Raw genomic sequence first — 23,257 nt, forward strand, 5'->3', positions numbered from 1 at the left:
TAGGATTTAAGGCTGTACAGCTCCGATGTTGGAAAATGTTCGTCAGGGTTCTTTTACTGTATATTGCCAGCCTCTCTGCTGTTGGAGCCTATCTAATGTGTCACCTCATGCAGTACTGGCTTTAGCCAGCAGATAGCGCCATTCTATAACAGCAGAAAAAGAGTAAGAACCCTAGGAAAACTGGTATACAAATTGGATTGGAAAGAGTTAAAATAACATACTTCCATCTATTGTATATCACAGAAACCAGAGCAAATAAAAAATTCTGTCATTTGCTTTTCTCATGAAATGAAGGAAACATTCCAAAATATGAATTCTACTTCTATATACTATACTTTAATATTTGGGACAAAATGTAAATTTAAACCAAAACCACCTGTATGCTAGAAGACACAAGTTGCAAATGATAATGCCCATAATAAGTTTAAGTATTTAGAAGATCTAGACAAGACATAACTATTTAGATGGGGAAGGGGGAGGGGCATGTTACAAGCTAGTCTGTTCATTCATTGACCTGTATTCTCCTGCCATATTCCCTTCACCTATTGGACAGTTGATAACGAATGCCGATTTTTCTGATTTATGCTTTTCTTGTAACATTTCACTTCTCCACCTGGTATTGATGCTTATCAAAAGAACTGATGATCTGGCTGCCCAATAAGAACTTCCCCCAGATGCCACCACTTATACACAAGAACTGACTTTATGGGGTCTGCCTACTACAACCACCACTGTTCACAAAAATGGAACAGAGGCCACACATGCACACCGCTACTCTAATCTAATCTAAATAAGCCTATGGGCTTTTTCGTTGACCCCTTTGCGTGACCTTTGGTGGATGATTTTGGTGACATTAGACTTGTGACATCCTCATCACCACTGTTAAATCATAAAATCTGAGTTTGATACATTGAGTGACCGGTCAGGCCATGTCAAAGTTCTGGTTAGGTCTAGCGGCGCTGTTGTGCTTCAGCCAACAGCATCACTAGGGAGAGTCAAGCTTTGCTAAGCGGCATTTATATCAAGTACTTACCTGTATGACTGTTGCCATGCCCCCAAAACGTGGAAGACCAAGCCGTGGACAGCGAACAGTTCAAGCCAAATTCTCAGCTCGACATTTCTTATAAAAGGTTTGGAAAAATGGTTGTAAATGTTTTATTTGCGTAGCGAACATCGGGTCAATCTAGCTGTGTAAAATGACAGCACTGTAAATTGCCAAGTACTGTCATGGAAATGAATGCAGTGGCAGCATGTATACACATCCTTTGCTTCATTCATGTGGTGACTGTCAAGACCCCTATTCTCCAGGTCAGGAGAGTCCAGGCAATCAGACCCTTGCCAGTAGTTACACCCTATGCTGTGATCTGGAGACGGACAGCGGTCGACCACTATGTCCCTGCGCATTCTGGACTTAAACTTTGATAAAACTTGTATTTTAATATACTTAACTTCAAAAGTCTCCACCTCCTCCAACCCACTACTGCTTGCCTCTACGATCCCCAACCCTTGAGTGCCATGATCTTTACACAATCATGTAAAGTGACTGATTGACAATAGCTGCTGGCCCTTGTCGATTCTGCAAAAATCGTTTTGACATACAGACCACCACTAGAAAAGTACAGCAGCCACCTTGTCACAAGGATGAATTTATTAAATTAGTTGTCTTATAAAACAAACATTGCAGTCTCATTGTTAATATAACAATTCTCCCATGGAAGGACCTGCTTGCAAAGCGTCATCCAATAAGTGAGCAGAATTTAAAGAGAAAAGGGTCGGACCCTGCACCTCTGAGCTAGAGTCAGAAAGCATCTAACCAATCTTGAAACCACAGCAACATTCGACTACTGAATAAATATCAAGCCACCCCAAAAAAAAAAAAAAAGGGTTTAAAAAGACCCATCGATTAGTGATCTCTCAGCATGGGCATCACACGTGGCACGCAGATTCACAATGGTAGCTTAAGTCTCTCTCTCCGAGGACCAATAAATGACCCCAGAATCAGAGGCATCTGTGGTTTCTGCATGTTCATGGTAGCAGAGTTCAAGATAATTCCATGTGGTTTTAAGTCTTTATTTTAAACATATGAAAAAAGCACTGAGCTGCGTCAGAAAGTCTCAGCACAAGCCGGAGCTTAAGACAAGGCTCAGCAACTGCCATGTAAAACCTAATGGGGACAGAAGAAATCAGTGCCATATATGCAAAGATTCAATGAGAATGGATGCTTACTAGCACTGCTTAAAAAGGCGTTTCCTCTTATGTGGATTGGAGAGTGGGAAGCACAGACCACTCTGCTTGTAACATTGCACACATATGCCACAAGCAGAGTGGAGGAAATATAGTGCACCAGCAAGTATGCAGGGTGTAAATTGGGTTTATTAACCCCATGTTATCCAGATTCACCCATCCTGACCTTCAGGTAGGGTGAAGGGTGTAAATTCTTTGACTGTAGCATTTGGCAGAGTCCTGAAGAGGGGAGAGGACACTCACATTCAGAGTCGTGAGTATTGAACGAGTGTCACATAAAATCCTCAAACTCTCGTCCATATTCGTCATTCACGCCCCCGTAGTCAGCCAGATCATTCTTCATGTTTGCCTTCAGACCTCCCCCGGGAACCACTCCTTTCTTCTTCTTCTTGGCTTTATTTTGCTAATGGGAGAAATACACACAAAAAAAGTTCATCCTATCATGTATATTTCAACTTGGCCAACATGCCAAGTGAATCATATTATATCCACCCATCTTATATAGTGCATATAAAAAGTCTACACACCCCTGAAAAAAAACAAAATCCGACAATGAATCATTTCAGATTTCCACCTTCAATATGATCCATTATCTGCACAATCAAAGGTATCAGTTAGGAGAAGGGGGACAAAACATTTCCAAGACATTACATATACCATAGAACACAGTGAAGACGTCATCAAGTGGATTACATTTGGTACAACGGTGACATTACCAAGAACTGGATGCCCCCTCGTGATGAACACCAAGAGAAAATTGGTCTGAGAGGCAACCAAGAGGCCGACAGCAACATGTAGAGAGCTGCAGGAATTTCTGGCAAGCACTGGTTGTGTAGTGCATGTGACAACCATCCCCGGTATTCTTCATATGTCTGGGCTATGGGGTGGGCAAGATGGAAGCCTTTTCTAAGAAAGGAGAACATTCATGCCCAAATATTTTCTGCCAAAACCTACATTAAGTCTGCCATAAGTGTGTGGAGAACGTGTTCTGGTCTGATGAGACCAAGGGGGAACTTTTTGGCCATAATTCCAAAAGGTATGTTTGGTGCAAAGCCAACACTGTGCATCACCAGAAGAACACCATACCCACAGTGAAGATGGTGGAGGCAGCATTATGCCTTGGGGTGGTATGCTGCTGGAACTGGGGCTTTAGTCAAGGGGGAGGGAATTATAAATGTTCCAAACGTCAGGCTATTTTGGTACAAAACCATCAGGCCTCTGCTAAGAGCATAAAGAGGAATTTCACCCCGCAGCATACCTCCAAATCAAGAGAATGGCTTTCCCTGAAAAAGAGCAAAGTTTTGCAATGGGCAAGCCAGAGCTCAGACCTGAATCCCATTGATCTCTGGGTTCACCTGAAGAGGGCGCTACACACGAGATGCCCTTGCAACCTGACAGATTTGGTGCACTTTTGCAAGGAAGAGTGAGCAAAGATTGCCAAGTCAAGATGTGCTGATAGAGACCTACCCAAAGAGAGTGAATGCTGCCAAAGAGTACATCAAACCAAAAGTTGTACAGTGAGCATATTTGTGATTCCCCACACCCGCTCCCTCAAATATTTCAACTTGTTTTTCAAAGAAATTGTACAGATAATGGGACACATTGAGGGTAGATATAAATCTGAAATTTAAATAAATCTGCATTGGATTTCTCAACACTCCCAAAACATAGCATGTTAACAGGGGTGTGCAGACGTTATATCCAGGGTGGGTTTAAAATGTATATATTATTATCTTTTCCAAAACATTGCGTCTTTTCTGCCAAGTTTTGTCCTGCATCAGAGCACCAGACGATTGTTGCTGTATCTCAATGAATGTGACTAACACGTGTATGCCTTCAGTGCGCTGCTGAACATCTGCATCATCTAAGTGCACCTCCCGGAGGAGAAAGGGAAAATGGTATATTCATATGCTGCAACTACCTATTTTTGGCTTATTGAGTAAGAAAGTGGGCATGTAGCCACGTGTCACTGCTAATCTATTAGTACTGATGTCTTCAAATTCAGTCTCACCTTCTCTTGCTTCTGTTTTTCACTGCAGAGTACTGTTAAGGAATTAGATACCTTCTTCAGGTCTTCAAGCTCCACTAGAACATAAGAGCAAAGGGAACCTCCCAAGTCAAACATCCAATTATGTGATAAGATACATGAGCAACAAACCCAACATGCTGGCAACGATTTTACACAATTCTGCAGGTGCCGCGACTAATATTTTTCCATTTCCAGTAATAGTCAGGTATTTGTATGAATGTAGATTGGGGGAGGGGAGGGTGGATTTTGGAATCTCGTTAGATGTTGAATTTGGGAACCCATCCCTTGCTTGAATCATGAATAGCAAAATAGCAAAACAGCAAACATTTGCCGATATTGAGAAATAAGTTATTTTTACACAGGACGCCCATCAGCTGAATAATCGCTTGAAAGAGCAAATTCAAATGACAGCCATTCAGTGTAAACATGGCTACCGACAGGCTGACGAGAAGATTTTTTTTTTTCGTTGAGATGAAGAGAAACTAAGTCGCTGCTTGATCAAAAGTCTATTGTAAAGTCACAGTAGTCTGTATTTAAAGGGGTTGTCTCGTGGCAGCAAGTGGGGTTATACACTTCTGTATGGCCATATTAATGCACTTTGTAATATACATCGTGCATTAAATATGAGCCATACAGAAGTTATTCACTTACCTTCCGTTGCTAGCGTCCTCGTCTCCATGGATCCGTCTAATTCTGATGTCTTCTTGCTTTTTTAGACGCGCTTGCGCTGTGCAGTCTTCTTCCTGGTGAATGGGGCCGCTCGTGCCGGAGAGCTGGTCATCGTAGCTCCGCCCCGTCACGTGTGCCAATTCCAGCCAATCAGGAGGCTGGAATCGGCAATGGACCGCACAGAGCCCACGGTGCACCATGGAAAGGACCCGTGGTGCATCGTGGGTGAAGATCCCAGTGGCCATCTTGGCGAAGGAAGAAAGAAGTCGCCGCAGAGCGGGGATTCGGTAAGTAATATGTTTGGGTTTTTTTTAAACACATCCCTTGGGGTTGTCCTGCGTCGAACGGGGGGGGGGGGGGCCTATGGAAAAAAAAAAAAACGTTTCGGCGCGAGACAACCCCTGTAACCTCTTAAGGACATGGACTATTTTGGCCATAAGGAAGCTACAATTTATTTTAATTTTTTTTTTGGGGAGGGGGGAATTTTCACTTTAACTATTCCAAAGCCATAACTTGGTTTTTCGTCAACATGGCCGTATGAGGGCTTGTTTGCATGGCAAACTGTAGTTTTTATTGGTACCATTTTTTGGGATACAGATAAATTTATTGTAAATCTTTTGGGAGGGAGGGCAGGGAGAGAACAAATTCTGTCTTTTTTTCCTTGCAGCAATCAATCATACATTTTTTTTCCGGCAGGTCGGTAAGATAATACCAAATTTTTTTTAGGTTTTTACATTTTTTTTTTTAAATTATTTTTACATTGTCGCATTCCAAGCCCCATAGCCTTTACTTTTCCCCATGGACAGAGCTCTGTGGGGGCTTGTTTTTTGCGTGATGTGCTGTAGTTTTCCTTGGTAACATTTTGGGGTGAATACAGTTTTTTCTTCACTATACATCCAACAGCCCTTTGACTACATATTAAACAGGCGTAGCGGTGGCTTCTGATTGTACCTGCTGATAACGCGTAAGACAAGATGTTCGTTACTCACATGAGATACAGATGTCTCGCATGAGTGTTTCTAAGAAGGTAGGGTAATAAACTGATTTCTCAAATTGTGTGATCTTCTCTTTTAGAACTTTGCTGAACTCTGTGAAGTCTTCTCGCGATGATGGATTCATGGCATCAATTCCAGTACTACAGCCCTCGCCTGTGGGAGAGGAAACAGGGTGGAATGGAAACAGTAACAATGAGCAAAGCAAAACAGTACATTGTATCGCCGACCAACAATAACCATCTATGACATCTCTACACTGTATACATATTAATTCTATAGAAAGGCTGCAGGAATGAGCCCTTACCAAAAGCTTCTTTAGCCAGCTCCAGGTCCGCATCTTCTTGTAACTTTTTTAGCCGAAGTTTTTCCGCTAATTGCTCCTCTGGCGACAAGTTTACAGCTTCTACGGGCTCCTCTAACTGGAGGAGAGGAGAAAAGAATTGGAAGAACCTCAGTATGGAAAGTTGGGTTACATAAAGTACTCTCACATGAAGGGGCTCACGGTTACTTACCCTTTTTTTCAGTTCTTCTTGTTTATTCTTAGAGAGTTTCTCTTTTTCTTTTATTTTTTCTAGTAATTTCTTCTTTTCAGGGACTTTCTGTTCCACTGGGGAATAAAGAAAACCGGCTTGATCTACAATTTGGATCAGACAAATTTCTAGGTACAGTTGCTTCAAACTTCCTAAAGTTACTTGATATCCGTCACTAACATAAGAGGGAGATCACAGACTAAACTAGATGGGTATGCCTAAAGTTTACATCTCGTGCCGAGTTTCCACACCGCGAACAAGAACTCCAGCCAGCCAACGGCCGCACCATCTAGCAGACATTGGCAAGGCTGTGCGCGGCCATCGGCTGGGAAGACATTCATATCATCAATAGGAATTCTGGTCTGTTTGAGGTTCTTAGGCCAGCTGCATTAGGTTTCACTCTGCCACCAAGGCACAGAAGAGGTGACCCAACATGATTCTTGAAGGGTCTCACTGACCACGTAGTCATTGTGCCAACAGATTGAAGGAGGGAGGGCGTAGTCATTGTGCCAACAGATTGAAGGAGGGAGGGGGACTAAAGTAAAAAAAAAACTGAGCTGGACCTTAGAAACGTAGCTAATCTGACCAGTCTGTTGCAAACTAAAGTCTATACCAGCTACAAGCTGGCATAGAATAAAGCTATAATGTACACCAGCTTCTGGTGTAAGTTTGATGGTCCAATGAAGCCAACCCTTTTTGTCAAGCCCCACCCACTTAGGAAAGTGCCAAGGAGAGCGCAAAAGAGCCCAAAGTTTGCTAATTTTTGCACTAATAGAACGTTGTAATCCAGAGGTCCAGTGTACGGAGGCTACATTTCCCCACTAATCTCCCAAACCTTGGATGACGATGCGCTTACCTGGCAGAAGTACGATTTCTTACCTATTTTTTCAGGCTGTTTATTCTCCGCTTCCTCCTCATCATCCCAGTTATCCTAAATGTAGAGATACTAAATATGTAAACAAATACTGACCAAACAAAGACTGTGTACAATATCTTATAATATCTCATTGTAATAATCTGAAGCATGTTTGCTTATGCAACATTTTAACCCCTTAACTACCAGTTCTCTCTGTTCCTTGTTCTCACCCTTGCCTTATAAAGGGCTGGGGGGGGGGGGGGGGGTTTGCATTAGTTAATGGTACCACTTAATGCACCATAACATGTATTGAAAAACTTAACATTAAGGCCACCTTCCCAATGGCAAACGCAATATCGTCACAAGAAAAATCTTGTCAAAAATCAGTTTTGTTCAGGCGATTTTTGACATCAGCGAGGTTGTTTTTCTTTAAATTCATTCAGAAGTAAAAGCAACACAATATGCAAAAAGAAAGGACATGCTGTAAATCTCGCAACTTCACATGAGTGAAAACATCCCAACTGGGAAGGAAACCATTGGTTTTAGAATTCTGCGTTTTCATTCAATCTCGCGTCACACGAAAAAACGCATGATTCTATTGCAAGTGTGAATTTGCAACATTGTTTTTTGGATTTCGCTTTTATGGCGTTCATGTTGCAGCAAGAATGACATTCTACGCATCACAGCCACAGTGATGTCATAATTTGGGTATTGTACATTTTCTTAAACAAGGTTCACCATGAGGATTAAAAAAAAAAGTGATATTTAAATAGTTTGGGGAGTTCTAGACAAAACAACGTATAAGCTTGATCATTTATACAATTTACTGCTGTACTTTAATATTTCAGTGAGGAAAGGTGTGGGGGGGGGGGGGGGGGAACAAATTGTAGCATGTCCTATTGTTTTCAATGAGGCTGGAAAACACATCGCACGTGTGATGACAGATTTCCCATTGAAGACCATAGGAAACACTTGCCGATCCTCAAACGAGGGTGAAGCCGTGCCGGAGAATTGCTACTTCACAGATGTGATGTGGGAAGTTTGACATAAAACCGCCTCGCATTGGTGTGAAACCGCACTGACGAGCGCGATATCGGGCACAGATCTTGCATGTGTAGGTAGCCTCAGGCAGATATACATATGATTAGAGTTGTGATGTGATTAGATGAACGGTCTTGTCACCCGAGACCCTTAAAAGTGGTCCCCCCCTTGTCCTATAAAAGACTCTCGGAGGCTCCTTCTGTGTAGTGACCTTCTTCCGCTTGTGTAGAGCTTGTTGACCACTAGACGCAGAAGACATTTCACTCAGTTACCAGAGTCTGAGAGGGGCGCATTATTGGGATGTGAGAAGCTGGATGGTCGTATTGATGATTTGCGCCACCTAGGCCGTTCTGACCAGACTGTTAGGAGATGTTGGGACCAGTGGATGTGTGAGGGCACGCAAGGAGACCGGGCTCAGGACCCCCCGACAGACCACCAGTAGAGAGGATTGCCTTCACAAACAACTCCAACTGTTTTGTTGTCAGCCATCCAGAGACAGGGGGCGCCATCGTTACACCCGTGTCTGTCTGAACCATTTCCAGGTGCTTGGCTGAAGGACATTTGGTCTCACTGCATCCATTAGGTGTACTGCCTCTGATACCCACCGTCTCCTCCATTTGCAGTGTTATTGTGAACGACAGAACTGGATTACCACGGAGTGGAACCGGTTGGTGTTTAGCGACAAATTCAGGTTTAGTTTGGGCGCGGACAACGGCCGTGTTCGTGTCTGGAGAATTAGGGGTGAGCGCATCAATCCTGCCTTTGCTGTGGAGCGACATTGCCCCCTGCTGGTGTGATGTCTGGGGGCTGTAGCATATGACAGTCGGTCATTCCTAGTAGTGATATGAAGGACAATGACAGCTCAGCTGTTAATGCCCGGCCGCACACAAGGGGGTCACGGGAATGTCTTCACAACATTGTCACACCTCCGTGTCTGCCCAGCGCCGAATTTATCGCCAAATGAACATTTATGGGAACATCTAGGTCACCAACTTAAACAGCCTATGGATTTGCATGACTTAGAGACTCAGTTACAGCAAATGTGGACTGATATGCTGTAGGATACCATACTAAACCTGTATGCTTCAATGCCCGTCCGTATCACATCTTGTATCCAAACTAAAGGCGGCCCAACAGGGTACTAGAGCCTCCATACCTGCCCACATCACATCTTGTATCTAAGCTAGAGGCGGCCCAACAGGGTACTAGAGCCTCCATGCCACCTGTATCACATCTTGTATCTAAGCTAGAGGCGGTACAACAGGGTACTAGAGCCTCCATGATTCCGACAACTTCTGCTAGGAGAGGGAGTATTTTCCTTGGACAATGTGTAGTAGCCGCTATCAACCCACCAGCTCAGGGAAAACAGAACTCCGAATGAAGCCTGCAGAGGGGGAACCCACTTGTATTCTGCCAAGTGTCCAATACAAGGCACTAGAGCCCGACGTTTTATGACTAGTGTACCCGGCAGCCTACTCTGAAGAGCCACCTAAAGCTTCGTTTATAGGGATTCACCAGAATCTTCACAGTGCAAGCCTTAACTCAGCAAACCTTTGAGGCCGCATGACACGTCACATTTGAGCCGTAGCTGATATGGCAGGCTGACAGACCTCTAAGATAACCAAGGGTTATCACATAAGCACACGTGTGAATACTTATATGGTCACAGAGGCCGGCTTTACACGAGCAGAGGCGCAGTTGTGTGCGCCCTAGCACAGCTTTTTTGCACTATAGAATGAGGCCTTTTTTTGCGTGCGTGTTGGCGTATTTCACTGCACTTTCTGCCCGCAAGGCATGTTTTTTTGTGCCCGCAACACAAATACAGATTGAAATGGTCGATTTGTCTAATGAATGTCGAATGTGTTCCTTTTCCTGTGCAGTTATGCAGTGTTTCACGCATCTCCCGGCATATTGTGAACACATTTACGCACCTCCAGAGTTCTATGGGGGCCTCTGATGCACAAATACGCAGAGGGTTAGAATATGTTCTATCTTATTGCGCAACCGGAATGCACGAGCCAAAATACGGAAGTGTGGGAGAACCCATTGGCATCACTGGGTTCTGTTCTCCGCATATTGCGCACGCAAATATGTCTGTGTGAAGCCGGCCTAAGTGTGTGTTTATAATGTACCGATGACGGACAGCTTCTCTCAGTGATAATCGTTCCTGTGCCTTTACACAGGAACGAGCATCACTGACTGAATGGAGGGGGTATGGGATCGTTTCGGTCGCCCGGCCCCATCCACAATAAGCAGTTTACACGGAAAAAACCATTGTTGATTTTTTTGCATGCAGAAACTGAAGCAGACGAGTTCTCGTTCAGTCGCTGCGGCGTTTACACCGAACGATACGCATTCAGATTCTCGCTGGATCCGAATAATAGTTCAGTGCAAAAAGCACCTTAACTTTTCAACAAACTGGGAGGGGCTCCAAGACCCCCTGCCGAAGTGGTTCTTTATTGCGCCTAGAAGTCACAATTCTTATAAGCAGGTTTACTTAAAACTTCTGCTCACCTTAACTTCCTCTTCCTCATCTTCTCCTTCCCAGCGGTCCTTTACAGCTATTGGACCACCCTTCGGATTAAGTTCTTCAGGTTCAAAGTCATCTGCCTCTGCAAACATTAAGAAAAAAAAGTCTTAGGTGACAGAAGACCACTTATCACAGGGACTCCCAACTAGATGCTTGGGGTCACGTCAAGTGTTCCTCAAAACAGGAGCCTAATGTGAGGCTTCCAGACACGTAGCACCACTCCGTCCCTTAAAACTTGCATAAAACTTGTCAAATGGATGAGCTTTCGTTAGTCCCTCCTTATACTGCACCCTAGGCAGATGCCTAGTTCCCATAGCCCTTGATGTACCCGTGCTCCAGAGGTCCTAGGCAGCAAGACCTATGGATGGCAAACGGATTCCAGCCCGAAGATGCTTGGTTGGCTTGGGCAGACAAAGGGAGCAACAACTTAAACTTGATGTAAGAAATGGATAAAGAATGTTATAATCTGGTTATTTGCTAAATTGGGACGGACTCAATGGAACAGATCTCAGACTTGGATTATGCTGATGTAGAACCCTGGGGGGATACAGAGCCACTATATACAGTTGTAGAACTGGTCGGACACGTTACAATAGTAAACTGCAGCTCTGGTGGACACGGCCCGTATGTGTATTTTGGCCTCAAGGTTCCATATCCCCTGTAGTGGCTGCTTGAAAGACGATTAGTTGACAACTACTTCTTGTAACAAAGTCAGCTGTTTGTCAGGCGGTACAGAGCCAACAGTCATATTAGAGTAGATGTCTGATGAGACAACCCATTATAGGCCGAGTTCACACACAGCGGTAATCGGCGGCACAGGATCTGCAGATGAGGCATTTTGTAAAGTATACAGTATGGGGTTGTGCCGCACGTTACTTGGATGTGCGGTATACTACCAATCCGTGTGAACTCAGCCTACCAGTTGTGGGCTACAAAGCCTTCACCTGCGTAGGTTTTGGCAGCAAAGACTAGTAAATCCACTATCTAAATACAGGGTTACTGTAAGAGAAGGAGGCACCTTCTATGATCTATAGAACCAAAACAAGTAAACACACAGTACAGGTAGTAGCGTAGAGTCGGGATGAAAGTTCTGTAACATCAGCATCATGTGAGGCCCGCGGTGCGAGACGTTTCAGTACACTGGTTGTTTATGCAAAGGGAAGATCTCTGCGAGGCATCGGGAGCCGGGGGACACGTGGATCGTGAAATGGATCAAACAGAACATTGCAACTTAGGCCCCTCTGTCCTCGGCCGTTGCGGAATATCGCCAGTGATATTCCGCCGCAAGGGTGGAGGGGGACGGGGCACTGTCAGTTCTCTGCAGTAAGCCTATCTGACAGATAGGCTAACCGTGGAGAATCACGGCATGCTGCGATTTAGATCCCGCGAGCGGAGAAGCGCTATGATTCTTCGCTGATGGATGCGGTGGCTGCGCTTTCCATAGTAAAAAAAAAAAAAGAGCACACAACTTTTGAACGTGTCAGAGCAACATGTCAAAAGTTTTGATCAGCGGGGGTCCGAGCGCAGAGACCTCCAATGATGGGGCTCACCCAAGCCTTGTCCCCCTTTGGCTATCTTCACTGCCTGTCAGTGGCTGAAGATGAACGCAGACTTCCATAGACATTTACGCATCCGTCTTCAGCTGCCAAGAGGGGCCAACAGACAGTGAAGACACCCAGAGGGGTACAATGCTAAGGGGAGTCCTGCATCCCCTCCTTTAGAGCGATCAGCGTAGGTCCCAACAGCAGGACCCCGACGAATCGAAAATTTGATACATCGCTTTGAAATGTCAAAGTTTTTAAGAAGTGCCTTCTTTTTAAAGGCTCCGTATTTTGGGGCTGACAATCATTTTTGTAACAAAGTTTCAATTAAAGACGTTGCAGTTTGTCTTCTGCTTATCCCGGTGTGCAGGCACCGCAGCCTCAGCAGCAGATCCGTCAGTAAGGCCGCCTGCAGACGAGCGGGTCGGATCCGGCGGCGAGAATTCTCGCCGCGAGACCCGACCCGAGCGCCTGCAGAGATGAGCGCGTACTCACCCGCGCCCCCAGCTCTTTCATGTGCTGGCTGCCGGGCAGCCGGCGCATGCGCAGACCGGAGCTGGCGGCCGGGTGCGAGCCCCGCACAAAAATAGGACATGCTACGGTTTGTTTGCCGCGTGAGATTTTGCGCGGCCAAACCGCAGCCGTCTGCATAGGAGTGCATATTGTAATACCGCTGCGAGATTTCCGCCCGTGTGCAGGCGGCCTTAGGCTGGACTGACAGCTTAAGGGGCCTTTACATGAAGCCATTATTAGTCAGACTCCCGCAATCCAAGGTTCAATGTAAATGCATGCCCCGCCTGGACAACAAATGGGAAGTCGTTCAGTTACTGCATACAGAAACCGCAACAATGTATTACTGCGTGTGAACAGGCTTACCGGGAATGGACCCCCCCCATCCAGTCAGCGATGCTCTTCCCTGTGTAAAAGCTCAGGGATGACTATAGCTGGGACAACCTGTCAGACATCTATTGCCCAACAGATCACCCTGTGTAATCCTTACACCTTCCCAGCTAACTCTCTGTGGTCACACATTAGCTGATGAGAGGGTGCAGGAAAGGAGAGAGCAGAGGGAAACAAAGCCAAACCTCCTCCTGAGCCTCAAGACTGGATGAAGTGAGAAGTAGCAGCTGCAGAAGACAAACCGTGCAGAATACTTAAAGGGGTTGTCTCGTGAAAGCAAGTGGGGGTATACACGTCTGTATGGCCATATTAATGCACTTTGTAATATACATCGTGCATTAATTATGAGCCATACAGAAGTTATTCACTTACCTTCCCTGCGCTGGCGTCCCCGTCTCCATGGCTCCGTCTAACTTCAGTGTCTAATCGCCCGATTAGACGCGCTTGCGCAGAAGGGTCTTCTGCCTTCGGGTCTGTTCGGCAGCAGCGGCGTTCTGGCTCCGCCCCTTCTACGCGTCATTGCGTAGCTCCGCCCCATCACGTGTGCCGATTCCTCCTGATTGGCTGAATCGGCACACATGACGGGCGGAGCTACGCGATGATGCGTATAAGGGGGCGGAGCCAGAACACCGCTCGTGCCGGACCGAGCCGAAGGCAGAAGACCCTTCTGCGCAAGCGCGTCTAATCGAGCGATTAGACGGCACCATGGAGACGGGGACGCCAGCGCAGGGAAGGTAAGTGAATAACTTCTGTATGGCTCATATTTAATGCACGATGTACATTACAAAGTGCATTAATATGGCCATACAGACGTGTATACCCCCACTTGCTTTCGCGAGACCACCCCTTTAAGAAAACCCTATTGTAAACATTTGGGGCAGACCGAAATACATGCATTTAAGTGAAAACAAACAAAAAAAAAAAAACCTCTACCCTCAACTCCTAAGAAGGTGCCCATAGCCAATAGAGACATCCTAGACAAAAACATGCGAGTTTTTCAGCTATACCAGAAATAACATGTTCTATAAGACGATGCACGCATCTCTTCTATAATCCCCTGTATCAGACATACAGGCTCATCATATGTCCAGAACACAACTAGCGGGGTCCTACTCAGCTTACACCCCTCCATGGTCCTGGGGTGGGCTAGACCCATGCAGGGTCCGGGGGGCTGCAGTCATAATGGTAATAAGGGATTATAAGACTGGCCATACGCTAAAGGTGCGGCCGGATGACGGTCCAACGCTGAAAGATCCCCAGCCACCTACTATCACTGGGGGCTGCAACAGCATTGTGGTGCAATGATACTACAAGAGGGGTCACCTCTCGTCATCCGGCCGATGGAGAGATGCCGGGGGGCCGCCCTACGCTCTAGGATTCTATGACCCCTGTGATAGACATGATGATTATTTATAAAATGTCTATCGCTTTGTATAACCCAAATGTATTATGCTATTGTAATGACTTCAGCCTAATGTGGAACTCTGCTGCATAAGGAAAGAGTTAAATCACAGTGTTATATGTTATTGCTTGAGTGTTTTCCCAGTCCTCCCCATCCCCCACACACAGAATCTTCTTGAACAAAGGGATATCTACTTTCACTTTCAGATTTGGACACATGTTAAAGACAAAGGCTTCTACTTGAGAGAGGTGGGGAGAAGGGGAGGCGGGGGATTCTATATGATCCGACAAATGAGAATCCTATATGTTACTGATGTAACCTGTTGCACGCCCATTGTGTGTCTGTACAATAAAAGGCCCTGTCTGGCTGTTTCTGGGCAGAGAGCCATTTTGGATATGAGGCTGATAGCTTGTGTCTAATTTGCTCCACGATGATGTGTGCACACGATACAATTAGGAAAGCGACAAAATACCCCAAAAGCCTGCTGGAGAAAATCATAATCCAGTTCAGTGGCGTCTCCTGGGTGGACCGAGTTAAGAGATTTTGATTTCTTTCATTCTGGAAAAATACAGAGATCGGCGGATGGCACGCAGAACTCAGGGGCCCGAAAATCTACAGAACACGGTAAGATTGCTTTATGTAAATCTACCGATGTGATCTGGGTTCTGACTGCTTTTCTGCCTGTTCCTGGTCCAGAGTGATAAATCAATGAAAGGCAGGTAATATAGTTCTTTCTTACTCGGAAAAGACCACCGTTTTAACCTGCTTAAGGGGTATTTTGTATGCTGTGTCTGTTATGTCTGAGACGGTTAAAAATTGTGTATACAAGACCAAGAGATAAATTCTGTGAGGGTTAATGTGTCGGGAGGGCGGACTCGGCTGTTTAAGTCTGAGGGAACACGCCAGTGACACGTGCTCCTAGGTAAAACTAGTGTGAGGTTAGGAAGATTTATGATACGAATACTTACCATATGATTGAGCGTGTTATGTTCTCATATGTGGAAAGGTATTTACGGGTGAATATAGCCGTGGTGTGACGGCTGATTTCTCCAGAATATTATTGAGGTTTTGGTCATTGAAAATAATCATCAGTCTCTGTGTATAGCTAAATGTCCTGTCTAGATCGTGTACAAGGAGTGCTCTTGGGGATTACTAGTATACGGTGGGCTGTTATAAAGGTAGATGAGATATATACCTTGAGCCGTTGTGGGTATTCTCCAGTAATCCCGTCTGTCTGCTATTATAGAAGCAATGTGCAGTGTTGATTATTGGGGGAGGGGTGCTGGTAAGAGAGTGAACTGAAAGTTTTTTCAATTAACCCTTTCTGTTTACTTTGTCGTTCCCTGTGTAGAATTAATGTGCATTATAATTCTGAGTGGGAAAGAGGTTATATGGGAAGGATTTGAAGAAAGCAGATTTTACAAGAGAAACAGTATTGTGTGCAGAAACTTTGAATAGAATAGAATAAGCAGGTAGCATAGAGTTGAGCAAAGTGAGCAAGGACAAAGGCCATAGAGCTTGTGATTTGGTTACTGAACAATGGGAAAGGACCAGGAAAAGTTGCAGAAAGAAATATTAGGTCATGGACAGATAAGATAGGCTGTAGAAAGTTTTCAGAAGATGAGCAGGAAGCCTAGCAGAAAGAAAGGTGTTTTTAGATTGCTAGAAGGAGGTATAATGTAGTTAAGAGATTGAAGAGGGGAAAGCATGTAGGGGGGGTATGTGTATTGCTTATGAACAATGTAATGTCTTTGTGTTGACTACAGCCCCTCCCTGTAATGGCGGCCGTGCTTGCAATGTTTACAATCCAACATAGTGTGACTCTGCAGTAAATGTAGTGAGGCCTGCCCCCACCCTGAAGTTATTTCCCCCCATGTGCTCACTTTCAGGGTGTGTGATGTTACTTCCGGTCCCTCCCCATCCGGGGCAGGACCTGGCCCCGCCCCTTCCTCCTCCAGCGGCCATCTTGCCTCACCTGGAAGTGCTGCTACTCAGCAGCCATTTTGCCTCACCTGGGAGTGCTGCTGCCCCTGGCCCCGCCCGTTCCTCCGGCAGCCATTTTGCCTCACTTGGGAGATTTGTAGCCCCGCCCCTTTCTGCCTCTGGCGGCCATTTTGCTGCATTTGGGAAGCCTATATTTCCCAATGCCACTGTATCCAGTGCTAACATCATGATTGTCTGAACAAAGGTTTCGTTTGACCGGACTTTGTTACGCTCCAAGATGTGGCCACTTTGGACGTGTGATAAGTTCAGGGAAACAAACCTTTGTGAAGATGCAGCTTGGGACATAGTAGATGACTAAGCTGGTTTATAGTGTATGGAAGATTGGAGTTGATGCATGGGGGACAGAGGCCAGGAATACATGACAGGGGACGCTCTCTCATGTTCCCAGGGGCTCTGTTTTCCACTGCCCGCTTCTCCAATGGATGCTCAGACAGATGATGTTACGGAAGGCTCCTACAGATGAAATAATTTCCCTATAGTCACCCAGCAAACTTTTTCATGCAATTTGGTGAAGTAATTTTACTTTTTATGTGAAGAAAGAGGGACTGAATTGCCCAGAGTAGGATGTTAATTCATCCGTATTTTTTTAGTTTTTCTTTAAGTCTTTTGTATATTCTAGTGTCAGTCTACACTGAAGCTATAATTATATTCCGACAGGAGAGTAAAAGCTAAACGCTGGTCATACCCTGAAATACTATTACACTGGGTGACGTAAAATTTTACTTGTGTTGCGCCCCCTTGTGTTAAAAAATGCTAACTGCGACCTGAAATAAAAAAAAAAAAAATTTTTTAAGGAGATTTTTGCTCAGACTTCGCTGCATACAATGTCACCTTGACCTACAAAGTGCTTGTTTTTGTGCCTCTTGGTTTACTAGTTTGAACGCAATGACTCTTTTTCCATTGAGTATTGCGGTTCAAAAGGGGGGAGGCATAGGTGATCTGGGTCATAGATGATCTAGGTGTTGTAGATCAGCTATTGGGTTTGGAAAAAAAATAAATAAAGATTTTGTGCTACAAGATTCCGAGCCATGTGAAATAGAACATCAGAACGATTATTTAGTACTAATTCAGTAAGAAACTGCAGATATGCAAACAGTTATCAGAACCTCTGTTGATAATGCATATGTTGAGCTTTTTGCAGATGGTACCAGGGTGAGGATTGATGACTCCACATCGGATATGCAGTGGTCACACAACAAGATGTCCTAGAAGCAGAAGCTCTGCCTCCGCATGTCACAGTACAATAAGCGGAATTGAAGGCCCTCACTGAGGCGAGTAGAGTGGCGAGAGGTAAGACCGGCAACCCTTTACACTGACTCCTGGTATGCATTTGGCACAGCTCATGATTACGGCCCAATATGGAAGGCCAGACAGTTTTCTACCTTAGCAGGACAACCAATTGAGAATGGTGCAGCGGTACAGAGTCGCATGGAGGCCCTACTTCTACCTGACAAAGTTGAGAGTTCGCACCGATTCCTACACTGGAGAGGCGAGAGACGACACCCTCGCTGACAGCGCAGCAAAGGCAGCGGCCCTCAAGCCGTGGAAGAAAGAAGAAAGATACTGACAGCATGAGTCAGTGGTAAAAAACTTTGGACATTGACAAAAATTTGGACTTTGATATGCTAAAGACTTTTACAGTTACCAGCCAGCAAGGAAGGAAAAAATAAATGGACTAATATGGGAGCAGCAGAAACAGGACAGCGTGTGGTGAACGGTCAACAGCACTTGCCCACCACAGTTCCTGTATCCCATGATGGCCCAGCTGATGGATGGAAAGACCCACCTAGTAAAGCAGTAATGACGACGACGCTTGAAAGAGGTTGGGCGACTTCTAGATTCTCTGTAGCTGCTGCATCATTTGTCCGGTTTAGCATGATCTATGCCATGGGTAAGTCAGGGCAGAAGTAAATTTGCCACACCACACTTGCCGGGACCACTCTACCCATTTCAGGGATTGCAAATTGACTACGTTCAGCTCCCCACTTGTTGGGAAGTATGACTACGTGCTTGTTGTTGTTGATGTCTTTGCAGGTTGGAGGCCGACCCTGTTACCAAGGTAAACAAGTAGGTAACCGCAAAGAAGCTCATGAACGAGGTAAACTGTGAATATGGGGTACCAGAGGTGATTCAGAGTCAGACAGAGGTATAAACTTCGCAGGTGAATGTAACATGTCATGTCTGCTCTGGGTGTATCCCAGGCCTTTCACACACTCTACCATCTTTAGTGTAGTGGAAAGGTGGAGAGACGTAGTGGCACGCTAAAAAGTAAGATACTTAAAAATGACGCCACTTTGGAAAGACTGTCATCCAATAGCCTTATACAGTGTTAGATATGAACCCAGGGGGGATTATACATTATCTCCCTATGAGATTGTTTGGGCTAGCCCCAAGGCTAGGTCGTTACTATCCTCAGTGGTTACAATTACAATCTGATGTGTTGACTGAGTATGTGATTTCCGTTGTTAAAGAACTAACCAAAGCCTATGCACAGGTGTTCTCTTCCAGACTCAGAGGCAGACACTGGGACACATATCTTGCAGCCTGGGGATTGGGTGTGCGTCAAGAAGTTCCTCAGGAAGCACCCTCCTGAGCCCAGATTTGATGGCCCCTACCAGGTGCTTCTGACTACTGCCACAGCTGTGAAACTAGCCGAAAGACTTACATGGATCCATGCTTCATACTGTAAGAAAGCTTCAGATCCGGGAGACCAGTCTTAAGTTGTGCCAAAGACATTACTCTGGTTAGGGCTAGTGAGAGAGGAGGGTGGCAACCGGAATCCCTAGTCGGAAGAATATGAGGGTATGGTTACCTTCTAGTATAACTCGTCCAATGCTCAAGTAGCCGCATATTCCTTCGACTATTGTACTGTGGTCCCGTGTCTAGGCGCAAGATCCCACCGCAGGTAGCCCAGTCCAGCTGGTTATATGACTTATATACCCGGGGAATACAATATGTTTGCGCCACTGATAACGTCTGGGGAGAAGACTGCCGTTATTGGGGATTAGTGGGATGGAACACAGAAATAGACTAGTCCTATAAACCGCGAAGTGCCTTAAATAAGAAAGGGAGGAGCGGGAAATCCCTAATTAGTCGTATAACCCTCCTTGAGAATAATAAGGACAGCAGGTATTGGAAGGCTGAACTTAGTATGTTGCTTGGTTTTAATGCGGTTTTACATTAACCATGGGAGATCCAAGCCCGGGGGACGGGGAGACTTATAGTCTGGGGACATACCGGTACGGGAGGACAGATCCCTTAGGGAAGTTTAAAATAAGGGATATGGTAGATGCAGCCGAATGGAAGCCTTCACTTAGTCCTGTGCCCATAATTAACCCCCTCCGCCGTAAGATAAAGACCTTGACGAACATGATGATCATAGCCGACCCTACCTTTTGAGGACACCTTGACAGTAGCGACTGGCTACTCTGACCAGAATCTCTGGTTGGAGTTGATGAGGTACAATGCTAACAGGAGCAACAAGTCTAACTGTTGCGTGTGCGGTAGTGCCCGACCACACTTGGGGATGGTCCCCCTAAATCTCCCTGTAGATGCTGAAGAGTGGTTTATTAGTCTCTTCACGAACATTTCCGCTAATTACACTGTCCGTGAGAAATGGAAGAAGGAATACTCTATAACTACTTAAGTGTTTTGCACCGGAGAGAGTGTTACTGACTACCCTGGAAACTACACCTGCCAGGCAAATAGGCAGGGTGGAGGGAGATTTTTGGGGAACTCACCAACGGGTATTGCTCCTCCTACAGTATGATAGGAGGGGAATAGATGCAGAATCAGGTCCAGTCCTTAGGAGACGTTTACTGGCTTTGTGGAGACATGAGGTAGAGGACCCGCCTGGAGGGTAATTGGACAGGGGAGTGTGCCTTAGTAAAGCCCTTATGCTCCTCCACATCCTGTCAGACACCAATGTTTTCCTTGTTTGAAAAAGATGAAGAGCCAGTTCCGATAATGTCAACCACATGCGCTACCAAAGAAAAAGGAGAAATGTACTAGTACTGCGCCTGCCCCGATCTCCTAAGATGGACTGTCAGTGGAATTCCCATTTGCCTAGGGATAGTGCAGAAGACCTTAGGTTCCGGCGAGGGCACACCCTGTGGGGTGTTAACTTGTACAGATAGAGGGTATGGATGCCCGGAAATGAGCCCAGGGAATCCATGGCCTCCCTCTGAGGTGAGGTAGGGATCCCCCCCTCTTAGGAGTAGGGACTTACGGGCAGTGGGAAAACCCTGACGCAAGGGTGAGGCGACTTGGACGTGTTCACCATTAGGACTATCTCCAGGAGGGACTTCGGTGTGGGTGAAGATTAGGGAGTCCCACGCCGTGCGTACCTGTGCACGCTACTAGTATTGTAACATTATGCTAGAGCGAGAAGAGAGACCCCTGGTGGTAGCTTTGATCTACACGTGTACATTGACGTCATAGGATAGCCAAGGGGGGTACCTGACGAGTTTTAAAAATTAGAGACCAAGTTAAAACTAGATTCGAGTCCATTTTCCTGATCATTAGGGTAAATAAATGTTGACTGGATTAATTATGTTTATTATAATTAGCAGTGGTTTATAAATTATACTAGAGACGCCTTATAGGGACTAGTCGACCAATAGGACCTACCTCGACTATGACTTTTTTAAAAATAGAATGGCCTTAGAGACGACTTTAGCTAAAAAGGGGAGTGTCTGAAAGATGATAGGGGAGACTTGTCATACCTACATCCTAGACGACACGTGACCCGCGGGTAAAGACGCAGTTGCCATTAAGAAGCTGACCGCACTAACTAAAAAGAGCTAACTTTTGGGACCAGCACTCGCCATGGATGAGCGGGTGGTAAAGGATCCTGGCACAGACGGGCGTCGCTGTTGTATGTGAACTGATGGTTATCTTTTCTGTTCTAGTCTGCTGTGTTATCCCCTGTGTCAGAGAAACCTGTGAAACTGATGCTGGAAAAGCTACTCCCACCATGAGTTTGCTGGATGCATCCCCAGAAGGAGTGGACAAGTCCTACACCCCCTTGAAGACCCTAAAACGAACCTTCAACGCGCTCCAGTTATAGGCTCATGCGCAGAAGACTGTGAAAATTAGATAAAGAATTAGAGGATAGACATTTTAAGGGGGGATTGTGATAGACATGATGATTATTTATAAAATGTCTATCGCTTTGTATAACCCAAATGTATTATGCTATTGTAATGACTTCAGCCTAATGTGGAACTCTGCTGCATAAGGAAAGAGTTAAATCACAGTGTTATATGTTATTGCTTGAGTGTTTTCCCAGTCCTCCCCATCCCCCACACACAGAATCTTCTTGAACAAAGGGATATCTACTTTCACTTTCAGATTTGGACACATGTTAAAGACAAAGGCTTCTACTTGAGAGAGGTGGGGAGAAGGGGAGGCGGGGGATTCTATATGATCCGACAAATGAGAATCCTATATGTTACTGATGTAACCTGTTGCACGCCCATTGTGTGTCTGTACAATAAAAGGCCCTGTCTGGCTGTTTCTGGGCAGAGAGCCATTTTGGATATGAGATTGATCAGCTCGTGTCTCAATCTGCGCGACGATGTGTGCACACAATACTCAATTTGGAAGCGACAAAATACCCCAAAAGCCTGCTGGAGAAAATTATAATCCAGTTCACCCCCAGGGGTAGATCAGACAGCCAAGTGACCTATAGTCACATTACACCCCACCAACAATTGTTGGGACCTCCATCACACATCCAGATGGAACTACCACAGCAGGCTTCATTGCATCCAAGAGCTGGGCAGCTCGCGGGCGCACCCTATTATAGTCAGTGAGCTCCACCCGCCACCCACTGACAGAAGCGCTCCACCGCGGGGGGATTCCCTTTTTCTGTTCGCCAAATTGGGGAGGAGGGGGGCAGATGTGAACCCCCCTTCCTTACTTATCGTCTGCCCTTATTAAACAATAATGTCATGTGACCACCCCGGGTTACCAGAAGTAGTCACCATCCACGATCAGTGCGCTCTCCAGGAATTAAACCCTAGGGCAGACCACCCAGCGCACTCCGCCCCGCCATATATAACTACTAACCCCAGAGCTGGACAATGAGCCCCACATACCCCCTCCACCCCAGAGCTCATCTACAGAAGGGCATCAGCCATAACCAGGGGTCCCACTACAAGGACAGGACTGTCACACCGGGCGGGGAGCACCAGTTCTGGACAAGTTGTGTCAGGAAGACCCGGGGATGGGCGGAGTCCAGGCCCTAGCCGGGCTAAGGAGACATATGGAGAGGTGCCGGCCTGGGCCCTCACGTGCTGACGCTGTGGCGCCCCCCTGTGGGAGAGCCGAGGGGTGGGGAATTGTATAGTAATGTGGCCGTCCGCCCCGCTCTCACCCCAGCTGTCGGTCTCCGCCATGTCTTCCCGCTGCCGCTCCGGCGCTCACTGACTCACCGCGCAGCGCTCTCAGGACTAGTGGGCCCCTTACCGGAAGTACGTCACTCCACCCAGCGCCACTGCCGGCGCCATCTTG

At 46.0% G+C, this 23,257-nt stretch overlaps 1 protein-coding gene across 1 annotated transcript; it reads right to left on the minus strand.

Annotated features, from left to right (window-relative positions):
* Positions 1 to 1,630: 1,630 nt before the first annotated feature.
* Positions 1,631 to 23,257, minus strand: EIF3J (eukaryotic translation initiation factor 3 subunit J). Its single transcript, XM_066592976.1, has 8 exons — positions 23,121 to 23,257; positions 10,879 to 10,976; positions 7,347 to 7,398; positions 6,450 to 6,544; positions 6,242 to 6,356; positions 5,932 to 6,090; positions 4,256 to 4,329; positions 1,631 to 2,647 (listed from the first exon to the last, which is right to left on the minus strand). Exons 1-8 carry the CDS (start codon positions 23,140 to 23,142, stop codon positions 2,516 to 2,518), a joined length of 747 nt encoding a protein of 248 aa, XP_066449073.1. The 5' UTR covers positions 23,143 to 23,257; the 3' UTR covers positions 1,631 to 2,515.

This window comes from Eleutherodactylus coqui, chromosome 2 (assembly GCF_035609145.1).
Source record: "Eleutherodactylus coqui strain aEleCoq1 chromosome 2, aEleCoq1.hap1, whole genome shotgun sequence".
In the NCBI taxonomy this organism is placed as follows: domain Eukaryota; kingdom Metazoa; phylum Chordata; class Amphibia; order Anura; family Eleutherodactylidae; genus Eleutherodactylus; species Eleutherodactylus coqui.

What these genes read in the sequence shown, in the direction of transcription:
- EIF3J (XM_066592976.1), bottom strand. Translation starts at nt 23,142, where the DNA reads ATGGCGGAGACCGACAGCTGGG. An exon ending in GGCGGAGACCGACAGCTGGG is followed by an intron (nt 10,977 to 23,120) that starts GTGAGAGCGGGG and finishes TAATGTTTGCAG; the next exon opens with AGGCAGATGACTTTGAACCT. An exon ending in ATGAGGAAGAGGAAGTTAAG is followed by an intron (nt 7,399 to 10,878) that starts GTGAGCAGAAGT and finishes CTCTACATTTAG; the next exon opens with GATAACTGGGATGATGAGGA.